We start from the raw sequence: 14,028 nt of genomic DNA, 5'->3' as shown, positions 1-14,028 counted from the left end.
AAAATATATACAATATTAAAAATAAGTGCATTGGCAATTTGTATAAATAAGCGCCCTGCGCTATTTCCCTTAAAAAAATTGATACCATAAGTTATTTATATGTGATCCAGTCACACAATACGAAAATCACGAAAATCGGTATTTGTAATTATATAAATTGGCGCACTGAGCTATTAATTTAAATAAAAGTATACATTAAGTTATTTATTAGTGATGCAGCCATAAACAAGTTCTACGCAACCGTCCTAGCCGCTGTGACTGCATCTCATTTAGCATTTTCTCTGAAATAGGAGGGCATCTATAGGCAGTAGTAAGAACTCCATACCGAATTTAAGGACAATATAGAAAACACAAAAAGTAAAGTATACCTTTATGTATACCTCCCGAGTGTCCCGATTTTGATGAGACAGTTCAGACATGCAGACTATGAAAGAGGGGGAGGTTAGAGGAGATGAATGTGAGCGGGGTTTTAATGAAGGTTCGGTTGCATTGGGAGCGGGGCCTATATTGTCCTGATTTCGCATATTTAAATGTTGGGAAGTATGGTAAAGGGACACATTATTTATTATTCTGCTGTAAAATGCAGAAAATTCTTTATGTTATCAGTATTATAGCAATAATATTTCTGGATGTGGAATCACAGACGACTCTGCTGCACCATATATCCGATAATAATCAGATAATCATTAGACACATGAAATAGCAGCCAACAGCCAATATTACTGCCGGGGATATAATAACTGTACAGGTCACACACACTGACAGAATATATAATAATAAATAGCAGCCAACAGCCGATATTACTGCCGGACTTATACTGTACTAATTGTTTCATCAAGTGCACTCTGTTATACTGACTGATATGCTTTATTCAATATTGCACAATTTTTGCACTTAAAACAAAACCAAACAGGAAACTGAAGGAATCTTAAAATAATTTTTCAACCTATGATAGTTTTACATAAATGTACATGTGCATAATCCCTTCTGGAAGAACCGATATTATATTTTAAATAAAAATGTAAATGAAGTAGTAACTTAAAACAATTACAATTATTTATTGAGTATAACAGTGTGAAAGAATGGGTAACCCGCCAGTTCTCGTACATGATCAACACTGTTGTAATAACCCCCTGTATGTGCCATCTCACTTAGTAGTAGTATCATTATATAATTCTCATTATCATATATGTGACCAGTACGGGCATTCTTTCCAAACACTGTCTGATACCTATTATTATATACTGTGGTTATATCCCTGTGTGCACTCTGATACTTAGATACACAGGGGATTTAAGAGATATACAGGTCACACACACACAGACAGAATATATAATAATGGAGGGGATATAATAACTGTACAGGTCACACACAGATATATAATAATGGAGGGGATATAATAACTGTACAGGTCACACAGACAGAATATATAATAATGGAGGGGATATAATAACTATACAGGTCACACAAAGACAGAATATATAATAATGGAGGTGATATAATAACTGTACAGGTCACACAGACAGAATATATAATAATGGAGGGGATATAATAACTGTACAGGTCACAGATATAATATATAATAATGGAGGGGATATAATAACTATACAGGTCACACACAAATATATAATAATGGAGGGGATATAATAACTGTACAGGTCACACAGACAGAATATATAATAATGGAGGTGATATAATAACTGTACAGGTCACACAGATATAATGTATAATAATGGAGGGGATATAATAACTGTACAGGTCACACAGACAGAATATATAATAATGGAGGGGATATAATAACTGTACAGGTCACACAGATATAATATATAATAATGGAGGGGATATAATAACTGTACAGGTCACACAGATATAATATATAATAATGGAGGGGATATAATAACTGTACAGGTCACAGATATAATATATAATAATGGAGGGGATATAATAACTGTACAGGTCACAGATATAATATATAATAATGGAGGGGATATAATAACTGTACAGGTCACACACAGATATAATATATAATAATGGCACACATACATACAATCTATAATAATACGGCAGATAGTACAGCTATTTCCGGAGACAGACTCACCCTCTACAGCAGCCGCCATCATTTGAAGTAGATCGCCTCACGTGACGTGACCGGGTCCCCGGAGGGGGTCAGTTAATCCGCCATATTGGTACACCCACAGTGTGTGTGTGTGTGTGGGAGAAATATATAGATATAGGTGTAAGGAGATGACGGCTGTGGCCGGGGAGACCTTTCCTTACAGCAGATCATTTTTGAGGCCTATAGGGAACATTTCCATTTGCCAGGAACAATCATGGCTACTACAAGACCGGAAGTGTCTCCCTGACCTGGAAAAGAATCTACTCACAGAGGTCAGGACTAGGCTCAAGCAGGAGCCAATAAACAAGCTGCTAGAGAGGGCCGTGTCTGTAGGAGCCAATAGGAAGACAGTGGGCGGGCCCGTGTGTTTGTTCTTCTGTCACCTGCTCAGTACCTGAGAGAGAGAGTCTGGGATCATGCTGCGACTGGGGTGTGTGCTCCGGGGCAGAGCCTGTCAGGTACCGGCCCACTAGTCTCCTCATCCAGGGTCATAGGGGTTCTTACTCTCCTGCAGGGTTATAGAGGGTCATAGGGGTTCTTACTGTCCTGCAGGGTTATAGAGGGTCCTAGGGGTTCTTACTCTACTGTAGGGTTATAGAGAGGGTCATAGGGGTTCTTACTCTACTGTAGGGTTATAGAGGGTCATAGGGGTTCTTACTGTCCTGCAGGGTTATAGAGGGTCCTAGGGGTTCTTACTCTACTGTAGGGTTATAGAGGGTCATAGGGGTTCTTACTGTCCTGCAGGGTTATAGAGGGTCATAGGGGTTCTTACTCTCCTGCAGGATTATAGAGGGTCATAGGGGTTCTTACTGTCCTGCAGGGTTATAGAGGGTCATAGGGGTTCTTACTGTCCTGCAGGGTTATAGAGGGTCCTAGGGGTTCTTACTCTACTGTAGGGTTATAGAGAGGGTCATAGGGGTTCTTACTGTCCTGCAGGGTTATAGAGGGTCATAGGGGTTCTTACTCTACTGTAGGGTTATAGAGGGTCATAGGGGTTCTTACTCTCCTGTAGGGTTATAGAGAGGGTCATAGGGGTTCTTACTGTCCTGCAGGGTTATAGAGGGTCATAGGGGTTCTTACTCTACTGTAGGTTTATAGAGAGGGTCATAGGGGTTCTTACTGTCCTGCAGGGTTATAGAGGGTCATAGGGGTTCTTACTCTACTGTAGGGTTATAAAGGGTCATAGGGGTTCTTACTCTCCTGTAGGGTTATAGAGAGGGTCATAGGGGTTCTTACTGTCCTGCAGGGTTATAGAGGGTCCTAGGGGTTCTTACTCTACTGTAGGGTTATAGAGGGTCATAGGGGTTCTTACTCTACTGTAGGTTTATAGAGAGGGTCATAGGGGTTCTTACTGTCCTGCAGGGTTATAGAGGGTCATAGGGGTTCTTACTCTACTGTAGGGTTATAGAGGGTCATAGGGGTTCTTACTCTCCTGTAGGTTTATAGAGAGGGTCATAGGGGTTCTTACTGTCCTGCAGGGTTATAGAGGGTCATAGGGGTTCTTACTGTCCTGCAGGGTTATAGAGGGTCCTAGGGGTTCTTACTCTACTGTAGGGTTATAGAGGGTCATAGGGGTTCTTACTCTACTGTAGGGTTATAGAGGGTCCTAGGGGTTCTTACTCTACTGTAGGGTTATAGAGGGTCATAGGGGTTCTTACTCTACTGTAGGGTTATAGAGGGTCATAGGGGTTCTTACTCTACTGTAGGGTTATAGAGGGTCCTAGGGGTTCTTACTCTCCTGCAGGGTTATAGAGGGTCATAGGGGTTCTTACTCTACTGTAGGGTTATAGAGGGTCATAGGGGTTCTTACTCTACTGTAGGGTTATAGAGGGTCCTAGGGGTTCTTACTCTACTGTAGGGTTATAGAGGGTCATAGGGGTTCTTACTCTACTGTAGGGTTATAGAGGGTCATAGGGGTTCTTACTCTCCTGCAGGGTTATAGAGAGGGTCATAGGGGTTCTTACTCTACTGTAGGTTTATAGAGGGTCATAGGGGTTCTTACTCTCCTGTAGGGTCATAGGGGTTCTTACTCTCCTGTAGGGTCATAGGGGTTCTTACTCTACTGTAGGGTTATAGAGGGTCATAGGGGTTCTTACTCTACTGTAGGGTTATAGAGGGTCATAGGGGTTCTTACTCTACTGTAGGGTTATAGAGGGTCATAGGGGTTCTTACTCTCCTGTAGGGTTATAGAGGGTCATAGGGGTTCTTACTCTCCTGCAGGGTTATAGAGAGGGTCATAGGGGTTCTTACTCTACTGTAGGTTTATAGAGGGTCATAGGGGTTCTTACTCTACTGTAGGGTTATAGAGGGTCATAGGGGTTCTTACTCTACTGTAGGGTTATAGAGGGTCATAGGGGTTCTTACTCTCCTGTAGGGTTATAGAGGGTCATAGGGGTTCTTACTCTCCTGCAGGGTTATAGAGAGGGTCATAGGGGTTCTTACTCTACTGTAGGTTTATAGAGGGTCATAGGGGTTCTTACTCTCCTGTAGGGTCATAGGGGTTCTTACGCTCCTGTAGGGTCATAGGGGTTCTTACTCTACTGTAGGGTTATAGCGGGTCATAGGGGTTCTTACTCTACTGTAGGGTTATAGAGGGTCATAGGGGTTCTTACTCTACTGTAGGGTTATAGAGGGTCATAGGGGTTCTTACTCTACTGTAGGGTTATAGAGGGTCATAGGGGTTCTTACTCTCCTGCAGGGTTATAGAGGGTCATAGGGGTTCTTACTCTACTGTAGGGTTATAGAGGGTCATAGGGGTTCTTACTCTACTGTAGGGTTATAGAGGGTCATAGGGGTTCTTACTCTACTGCAGGGTTATAGAGGGTCATAGGGGTTCTTACTCTACTGTCGGGTCATGGGGGTTCTTACTCTACTGTAGGTTTATAGAGGGTCATAGGGGTTCTTACTCTACTGTAGGGTTATAGAGGGTCATAGGGGTTCTTACTCTCCTGTAGGTTTATAGAGGGTCATAGGGGTTCTTACTCTACTGTAGGGTTATAGAGGGTCATAGGGGTTCTTACTCTACTGTCGGGTCATGGGGGTTCTTACTCTACTGTAGGTTTATAGAGGGTCATAGGGGTTCTTACTCTACTGTAGGGTTATAGAGGGTCATAGGGGTTCTTACTCTCCTGTAGGGTTATAGAGGGTCATAGGGGTTCTTACACTCCTGTAGGGTTATAGAGGGTCATAGGGGTTCTTACTCTCCTGTAGGGTTATAGAGGGTCATAGGGGTTCTTACACTCCTGTAGGGTTATAGAGGGTCATAGGGGTTCTTACTCTACTGCAGGGTTTTAGAGGAGCTGGGGGGGGAGGGATCCTAGAAGTATGGGTCTTTTATAATTAGGGTTTTTGTTTCATGCAGACAATAAGAATAATGAACATAATTGCACTATATGTCCACATTTTTGTACTTTTTTAAATGACTCTCATGTCCTCAATTAGAGCTGCTTGCACAAGGTGAAAATGTGTTTTGTTGGTCTGTGCATGTGCCAAGACCTGCTCCTGTATGTAAAGTTTGATGTATTGTGTCTGGAAAGGTTGATTGGGGGTGTTCATATGCATGTAGTGTACAGTAAGGGTACATGTCTCTTTGTGATCCTTTTAATTCTATCTAGGAAATATGATTCAGGTGAAATGCTTGCACTTCCAAAAGCATGGTGCAAATTTATGTATGTATATCTCCTGGGCTGCTCTCCCCTAACTGGGACAACAAGTTTGGGGTCCCCTTTGTATAATGGGAACCAGCCCTAGCCTGGTTGGCATTCTATGGAGGAGGGTGTATTAGCCCTGAGACTTTCTGACACTTCTGGGCTGTGAGTAGCAGGGTAATGGTAAAACTAAATTGGGACCCTCGAGCAGCCTCACTTCATGTAGTGACAACCTCAGTCAAAGGCTCCTCTCCCCAGCGCACATTAAAGACCTCCCAATGTTAAATGGAAAGCCATTGTGTGCAAGATCCTGGATGATTAGGCTGATATTTGTCAGGGGCCGCTTATTCCTGCAGCAATGTTTGGATGAAGGAGAATGCTTAGAAGCTCTTAATCCGCAGGACACCTCTTTATGTTCTGTTATGAGCAGCATCCTATCATTCATACAGCATGTATGGAACCCAGTGTTCTCCCCAGAAAGGGTGGGGGCAGTGTAATACTTTGCAATAATACTGAAAAATGTTGAAGGTTATTGCCCATAGCTGCCAGGACTGGTGGTCAGTGGTCTAACACACACTGCAGGCTGCAGTGCTCACACAGTGCCTGTTCTAATAGGAGGTTTGTTCTATTATAATAGGACTCTGTTGGGCTCCAAGAGCGGGATGTCAAGTAATAACAGCCGGGTGGAGCACTCGGGGAATAGATGGGAGAACACTGGAACCACCGTCTCCATTCAACTTACTTTTTGCAGCATGATAAACAATATAACTCCATTGCATATCTGATTTTATGTCTTCTAGTAAAGATTGTAGACTTAATGCAGGGAGACAGAGCGCACAGTTTGAATTCCAATCACTGTGGTGTGGGTAGAGAAACTTGGTGCTGTGGTCACTATGGGTGATGGGCCCCCGTAGGGAGTGGCTTCTGAATTTGTTTGCATCGATGGTTGCCACAAGGGGGGAGGGGAAAGGGGGAGGGGAAAGGGGGGAGAGGGGGGAGGGGGGGGAGTGAGGGGGGAGGGGAAAGGGTGAGGGGGGGGGAGTGAGGGAGGGGAAAGGGTGAGGGGGGAGGGAGGGGAAAGGGTGAGGGAGGGGAAAGGGTGGGGGGTGAGGGAGGGGAAAGGGTGGGGGGGGGGAGTGAGGGAGGGGAAAGGGTGAGGGGGGAGGGAGGGGAAAGGGTGAGGGAGGGGAAAGGGTGGGGGGTGAGGGAGGGGAAAGGGTGGGGGGGGGGGGAGTGAGGGAGGGGAAAGGGTGAGGAGGGAGGGAGGGGAAAGGGTGGGGGGTGAGGGAGGGGAAAGGGTGAGGGGAGGGTGAGTGAGGGGAAAGGGTGAGGGACGGGAAAGGGTGGGGGAGGGGGAGTGAGGGGGGGGGCAGGATGTATAGTGCTGGTTATTCATGCCCCTTTTCTGCCAAAATCCATATATTTAGTTCTGAATAAAGTATACGTCTGTCATTGCCATCCTTCCCTCGACCATTCAAACTGCGGGGCACTGAGAAGTTGATGATTATACCTGGGGAACCTTCGCTCCATACACATCTATCACTAATCCCATGGCCTCTACTATATAATGATTCCCCATGTGACCACCCTGTCCTATAGAGCTCACATCCCATATCTGCTGGAAGATCCCGTGTAGATTACTAAACCTGTTTCTTTTTAACGTCAGATTACAGAAGGTTTTACAATAATTCTGCAAAATTCAAGATTGTGATTCATCTAACTCCAGGATCCTCAATGTGTTTGTTCCTTAGGTTTCAACTCAGATTGGACACACTAATTATTCTTCTGCTGCTGTGGTAAGTTCTTGTCTTGTTCTTCATAGAAGCTGGTGTCCTTTCTAACTGGTACAACACTGAGTCACCCTCCCAGACTCTTTTAACAAAAACATGGTGGTACTACACATTGGTGCCTCTATACAGGGTAATATAGATTGGCGCTCTCTGTACGCAGTAATATGGTAATGAAGGTTGGTGCGCTCTTTGTACAGGATAATACAGCAATGTAGTCTTGCGCTCTCTTTGTACAGGGTAATCTAGGCTGGCGCTCTCTTTGTACAGGGTAATCTAGGCTGGCGCTCTCTTTGTACAGGGTAATATGGTAATCTAGGCTGGCGCTCTCTTTGTACAGGGTAATATGGTAATCTAGGCTGGCGCTCTCTTTGTACGGGGAATCTAGGCTGGCGCTCTCTTTGTACAGGGTAATCTAGGCTGGCGCTCTCTTTGTACGGGGTAATGTGGTAATCTAGGCTGGCGCTCTCTTTGTACAGGATAATACAGCAATGTAGGCTTGCGCTCTCTTTGTACAGGGTAATCTAGGCTGGCGCTCTCTTTGTACAGGGTAATCTAGGCTGGCGCTCTCTTTGTACGGGGTAATGTGGTAATCTAGGCTGGCGCTTTCTTTGTACGGTGTAATCTAGGCTGGCGCTCTCTTTGTACGGGGTAATGTGGTAATGTAGGCTGGCGCTCTCTTTGTACAGGGTAATCTAGGCTGGCGCTCTCTTTGTACGGGGTAATGTGGTAATCTAGGCTGGCGCTTTCTTTGTACGGTGTAATCTAGGCTGGCGCTCTCTTTGTACGGGGTAATGTGGTAATCTAGGCTGGCGCTCTCTTTGTACGGGGTAATCTAGGCTGGCGCTCTCTTTGTACGGGGTAATGTAGGCTGGCGCTCTCTTTGTACGGGGTAATCTAGGCTGGCGCTCTCTTTGTACGGGGTAATGTGGTAATGTAGGCTGGCGCTCTCTTTGTACAGGGTAATCTAGGCTGGCGCTCTCTTTGTACTGGGTAATGTGGTAATCTAGGCTGGCGCTCTCTTTGTATAGGGTAATCTAGGCTGGCGCTCTCTTTGTACTGGGTAATGTGGTAATCTAGGCTGGCGCTCTCTTTGTACAGGGTAATATGGTAATCTAGGCTTGCGCTCTCTTTGTACAGGGTAATATGGTAATCTAGGCTGGCGCTCTCTTTGTACGGGGTAATCTAGGCTGGCGCTCTCTTTGTACGGGGTAATGTAGGCTGGCGCTCTCTTTGTACAGGGTAATCTAGGCTGGCGCTCTCTTTGTACGGGGTAATGTGGTAATCTAGGCTGGCGCTTTCTTTGTATGGTGTAATCTAGGCTGGCGCTCTCTTTGTACGGGGTAATGTGGTAATGTAGGCTGGCGCTCTCTTTGTACAGGGTAATCTAGGCTGGCGCTCTCTTTGTACGGGGTAATGTGGTAATCTAGGCTGGCGCTCTCTTTGTACGGGGTAATCTAGGCTGGCGCTCTCTTTGTACGGGGTAATGTGGTAATGTAGGCTGGCGCTCTCTTTGTACGGGGTAATCTAGGCTGGCGCTCTCTTTGTACGGGGTAATGTGGTAATCTAGGCTGGCGCTCTCTTTGTACGGTGTAATCTAGGCTGGCGCTCTCTTTGTACGGGGTAATGTGGTAATCTAGGCTGGCGCTCTCTTTGTACAGGGTAATCTAGGCTGGCGCTCTCTTTGTACGGGGTAATGTGGTAATCTAGGCTGGCGCTCTCTTTGTACGGGGTAATCTAGGCTGGCGCTCTCTTTGTACGGGGTAATGTGGTAATGTAGGCTGGCGCTCTCTTTGTACGGGGTAATCTAGGCTGGCGCTCTCTTTGTACGGGGTAATGTGGTAATGTAGGCTGGCGCTCTCTTTGTAGAGGGTAATCTAGGCTGGCGCTCTCTTTGTACGGGGTAATGTGGTAATCTAGGCTGGCGCTCTCTTTGTACGGGGTAATGTAGGCTGGCGCTCTCTTTGTACGGGGTAATGTAGGCTGGCGCTCTCTTTGTACGGGGTAATCTAGGCTGGCGCTCTCTTTGTACGGGGTAATGTGGTAATCTAGGCTGGCGCTCTCTTTGTACGGGGTAATCTAGGCTGGCGCTCTCTTTGTACTGGGTAATGTGGTAATCTAGGCTGGCGCTCTCTTTGTACGGGGTAATCTAGGCTGGCGCTCTCTTTGTACGGGGTAATCTAGGCTGGCGCTCTCTTTGTACTGGGTAATGTGGTAATCTAGGCTGGCGCTCTCTTTGTACGGGGTAATGTGGTAATCTAGGCTGGTATTCTCGGTTAAATTCATTCTGAAAGTTTATTTCTATTGTTTGTTTTGTTAGTTGGTGATGGGACAATTGGCTGTTACGCTGGGATCATTCACATATAATATATTGTGAGATACCGCTGCATTTACTGACGACTTGTTGTGTTTGTTTCAGCCCCGGACAAAGCTCTTTATAAATGGACAATTTGTGGACTCTGAGACATCCGAATGGATTGATATTCACAACCCAGTAAGAAACATTAGGGACATCTGTTTATCTGCAGTCTGTCTGTGTTTTCTCATTGTGTAAATCTGTTACTGATCAAGCAGAATGTTGACCAGTAAATGTACAATAATATCAACTGGCTACCAGGACCCTGACTTATAAATATAGAGGATCCACACCATGCGTCGTAGAGGTGATGGTGTGAGGATGATTGTAGACATCTATGATTACCTAGATGTATTTACCATTCACAGGCCACTAATGAGGTGATAGGACGGGTGCCACAAGCCACGCAGACAGAGATGGACGCAGCAGTGAACGCCTGTGAGCAGACGTTCCCGTCCTGGTCTGAGACGTCCATTCTGAACAGACAACAGATCTTCCTACGATACCAGCAGCTGATCAAGGATAATCTGGTAACGGGCCGGGCAGGAGCCTAAGTGTGGGATGTTATCTGTTGTGCATGTGATGAGATTCTTACGTAACCTTTCTTGCAGAAAGAGGTGGCTGAACTGATCACCCTGGAGCAGGGAAAGACTTTGGCTGATGCAGAGGGCGATGTATTTCGTGGACTACGTAAGACTCTATAACGCTGAACCTTCTATTTATACAGGTTGGTCTTGGCTAAGCTCTAAACTTTGCCCTTTCACAGAGGTGGTGGAGCACGCGTGTAGTGTGACCTCACTCATGCTGGGTGAAACGTTACCCTCCCTCACAAAGGACATGGACACATACACGTTCCGCCTCCCCCTGGGGGTATGTGCTGGTATCGCACCCTTTAACTTCCCCGCCATGATACCTCTTTGGATGTTCCCAATGGCAATGGTTTGTGGAAACACTTACCTGATGAAGCCTTCAGAGCGCGTTCCTGGAGCCACCATGTTCCTGGCCCACCTGCTGCAGGATGCTGGGGCTCCCGATGGCACATTGAACATTATCCATGGCCAGAATGCAGGTGAGGACATTTAGGATACCTCTTGTACATGACCATAGTGTCTACTGGAGAACTCTGGGGGTTAGAGCATTGTTTAATCATTTTCACTGGTATGATTTCCGGTGTCTTTGTTTTTTAGCTGTGAATTTTATCTGTGATCATCCAGCGATCCGAGCAATCAGCTTTGTGGGCTCCAACCAGGCTGGACAATACATCTATGAGAGGGGCTCCCGAAACGGCAAGAGAGTGCAGTCCAACATGGTATGACGTGGAATAATGGGTAGAGGGGCGGTCTCCGATGACACGCTTGTCTGATTGTGCCTGTCTGTTACAGGGGGCTAAGAATCATGGTGTTGTGATGCCAGACGCAAACAAAGAGAACACCCTGAACCAGCTAGTTGGAGCAGCATTTGGTGCTGCAGGACAGCGGTGCATGGCATTATCCACAGCGGTTCTGGTTGGGGAGGCTAAGAAATGGCTCCCTGAGTTGGTGGAAAAAGCAAAGAAGTTAAAAGTGAATGCTGGTGAGTGAGCAAATCCCGCAAGAATCTGCCTTTTCTCACCATACAGCCACACACACCAGTCTGGGCCTTTTCTGCCTCTTCCACACCCGTTTTCATTTAAAACAACTTTCAGGGTTGCTGCCCCTCTCCAGCCGCACCGCACTCCATCTGTTTGTGATTTCTGTAGGCTGTGTATGAGGTGCCAGTTTCCTTTTCTATGATAAGTTCCCTCTGTACTCTCACCTGATGCATTATACACAATCTCTGCTGTTTTAATTCGGTGGTGTCTGTTTCAGGGGATCAGCCTGGAGCAGATTTGGGGCCGCTGATCAGCAAAGCTGCAAAGCAGCGAGTATGCAGCTTGGTAGAAAGTGGGGTGAAGGAGGGCGCAACGCTCCTCCTGGATGGTCGGGATGTCAATGTCAAGGGGTATGAAAACGGCAACTTTGTGGGGCCTACAATCTTGGCAAACGTAAAGGTGAGTGTCTGGGGCTATAGGTGGTGGATCGGGGGATGAGATAACCGGGGTTTCATATTATTTGGGTAATAGTTGGTGGGGTATATAATTACTGGCTGTGTAACGTTATACGAGTAATACAGTAATAGCTGCAGGGTAACCTCTACCCTCATGGTTCTTGCAGACAGACATGACCTGTTACACGGAAGAGATTTTTGGACCGGTATTGGTGGTTTTAGAAGCAGACACACTGGAGGAAGCTATTGATGTAGTAAATAAGAACCCATATGGAAATGGAACCGCCATATTTACCACAAATGGAGCCACTGCTCGGAAATACACTCACCTTGCGGATGTGGGACAGGTGGGTATATGGACCTTGCGGATGTGGGACAGCTGGGTATATGGACCTTGCGGATGTGGGACAGGTGGGTATATGGACCTTGCGGATGTGGGACAGCTGGGTATATGGACCTTGCGGATGTGGGACAGGTGGGTATATGGACCTTGCGGATGTGGGACAGGTGGGTATATGGCTTTGTATGACTGTGATACTGGATACTTAGTACATAGTATAATGTGTGGACCTTCCATTCCTACTACAAAGTATTCACCCCACTGTCTGCTCCTCTAGTTGTGGACGTTGCTTCATCCTGTCCATGAATGTAAAAGGATTATACAGCATCCAGCAGATCCTGTATCGGTGCTTTTATATACAATAAGCTCCGGCCAATGTCTCCATCACTTGCTGTCTGTCACTGAGCTTTGCTCCCATATCCTGGAAGTGACAGTAGCTGTATGGGGGAGATTGGCTTATTCTAGTTCTGTGACTCTTCTAGGTGGGTGTGAATGTACCGATCCCAGTGCCACTACCGATGTTCTCCTTCACCGGATCTCGTGCCTCGTTCCGAGGGGACACCAACTTCTACGGCAAACAGGTATGAACTGCCTGGGTATTGTAGTTCAGGCTCACGGAGAATGGGGTTTGTCTTGTATGCTCTGCCGGCCATGTTTTAAGATTATTCTTATTTAACCTGAAATAAGCCGTGTGCTCATCTTCAGACTCATTACATGTTCTGTAGGAATCAGTCGCTCATTCAACCTTTCTGGCTTTTCAGGGAATTTATTTCTACACCCAGCTGAAGACGGTCACCTCCCAGTGGAAGGAAGAAGACGCCACATTAACCAGCCCGGCTGTCGTGATGCCAACTATGGGCCGCTAATTTATTCATTGGAAGTGAGCAGTCCTATGTCTCTCTGCACTGGAGGCATCTGTGGCCCCAGCCCTGTCTTAAGGGCCCTCTGCCAGTCATGGCCTCTAACATTGTATGTCTTCGTGTAGAACACAAGGTTTATGCTGTAATTAAGGTATTAATCACTGCCAGAGATTTTCTGTATGTTTGGATAATGGATAATAAACATCTGAACCTGTTGAACAGTAGATTTGTTTGAGTGAAAGGTTCTTTTGTCCAAATTCAACTTTAAATTGTTTATAACATTCACAAATATATCAATAGAAAAAGATATACCACCGCACTAAGTATTTATTTACGTATCCAGGATAATATTATATTATCTTAATAGTTAGGTTATATATCTGGATTGGTGCATCTCTACATGTGAAACATTGAATTGAAACGCAAGTGAAAGAGGGAAACCTGCTTAGCAAGGGCACTCCGTAATAATCATGTTTTAATCATATTTAAAATAAAGATGTTAATAAACTGGCAGATTACCGTATATACTCGTGTATAAGCCGAGTTTTTCAGCACATTTTTGTATGCTGAAAAAGGCCCCTCGGCTTATACACGGGTGAACTTACCTGGTGTCCGGTCCCTGAGCTGTTAACTCTCTCTCTCAGCCCCGCAGTGGAACGCATGTGCGTTCCACTGACAGGAAGTTTTGCATTTGTAACAGAAATGCCGAACTTCCTGTATGTGGAACGCACATGCGTTCCACTGCGGGGCTGAGAGAGAGAGAGATGTCAGGACTAACGCGGGAATACAGCTGCTGCTGAACTGATTGAAGAATCAGAGCATAAAGTGAAGGACCAGTAAGTTCATTCTTCTTCTTGAATCTCTGGGGATGTTGTTGTGGATCTGTGGGGTGACACC

General features: G+C 45.8%; 2 protein-coding genes across 2 annotated transcripts in view; one reads left to right on the top strand and one right to left on the bottom strand.

Annotated features, from left to right (window-relative positions):
• Nucleotides 1–2,211, bottom strand: part of LIN52 (lin-52 DREAM MuvB core complex component) — a 39,221-nt gene extending 37,010 nt beyond the window's left edge. The window contains exon 1 of the mRNA XM_075194579.1: nt 2,099–2,211. Coding sequence (XP_075050680.1) covers nt 2,099–2,120 — 22 coding nt within the window. The 5' untranslated portion in view covers nt 2,121–2,211. The remainder of the gene's footprint in view (nt 1–2,098) is intronic.
• Nucleotides 2,212–2,450: 239 nt separating this feature from the next.
• Nucleotides 2,451–13,355, top strand: ALDH6A1 (aldehyde dehydrogenase 6 family member A1). Its single transcript, XM_075194595.1, has 12 exons — nt 2,451–2,574; nt 7,515–7,559; nt 9,970–10,044; nt 10,275–10,436; nt 10,518–10,596; nt 10,673–10,975; nt 11,094–11,215; nt 11,289–11,478; nt 11,754–11,935; nt 12,099–12,278; nt 12,754–12,852; nt 13,033–13,355. Exons 1-12 carry the CDS (start codon nt 2,533–2,535, stop codon nt 13,135–13,137), a joined length of 1,584 nt encoding a protein of 527 aa, XP_075050696.1. The 5' UTR covers nt 2,451–2,532; the 3' UTR covers nt 13,138–13,355.
• Nucleotides 13,356–14,028: the final 673 nt, after the last annotated feature.

Source organism: Mixophyes fleayi, unplaced genomic scaffold (genome assembly GCF_038048845.1).
Source record: "Mixophyes fleayi isolate aMixFle1 unplaced genomic scaffold, aMixFle1.hap1 Scaffold_65, whole genome shotgun sequence".
NCBI classification, from domain to species: domain Eukaryota; kingdom Metazoa; phylum Chordata; class Amphibia; order Anura; family Limnodynastidae; genus Mixophyes; species Mixophyes fleayi.
The sequence above is the reverse complement of the archived record's forward strand: the minus strand, read 5'-3'. Positions and strand labels throughout refer to the sequence as shown.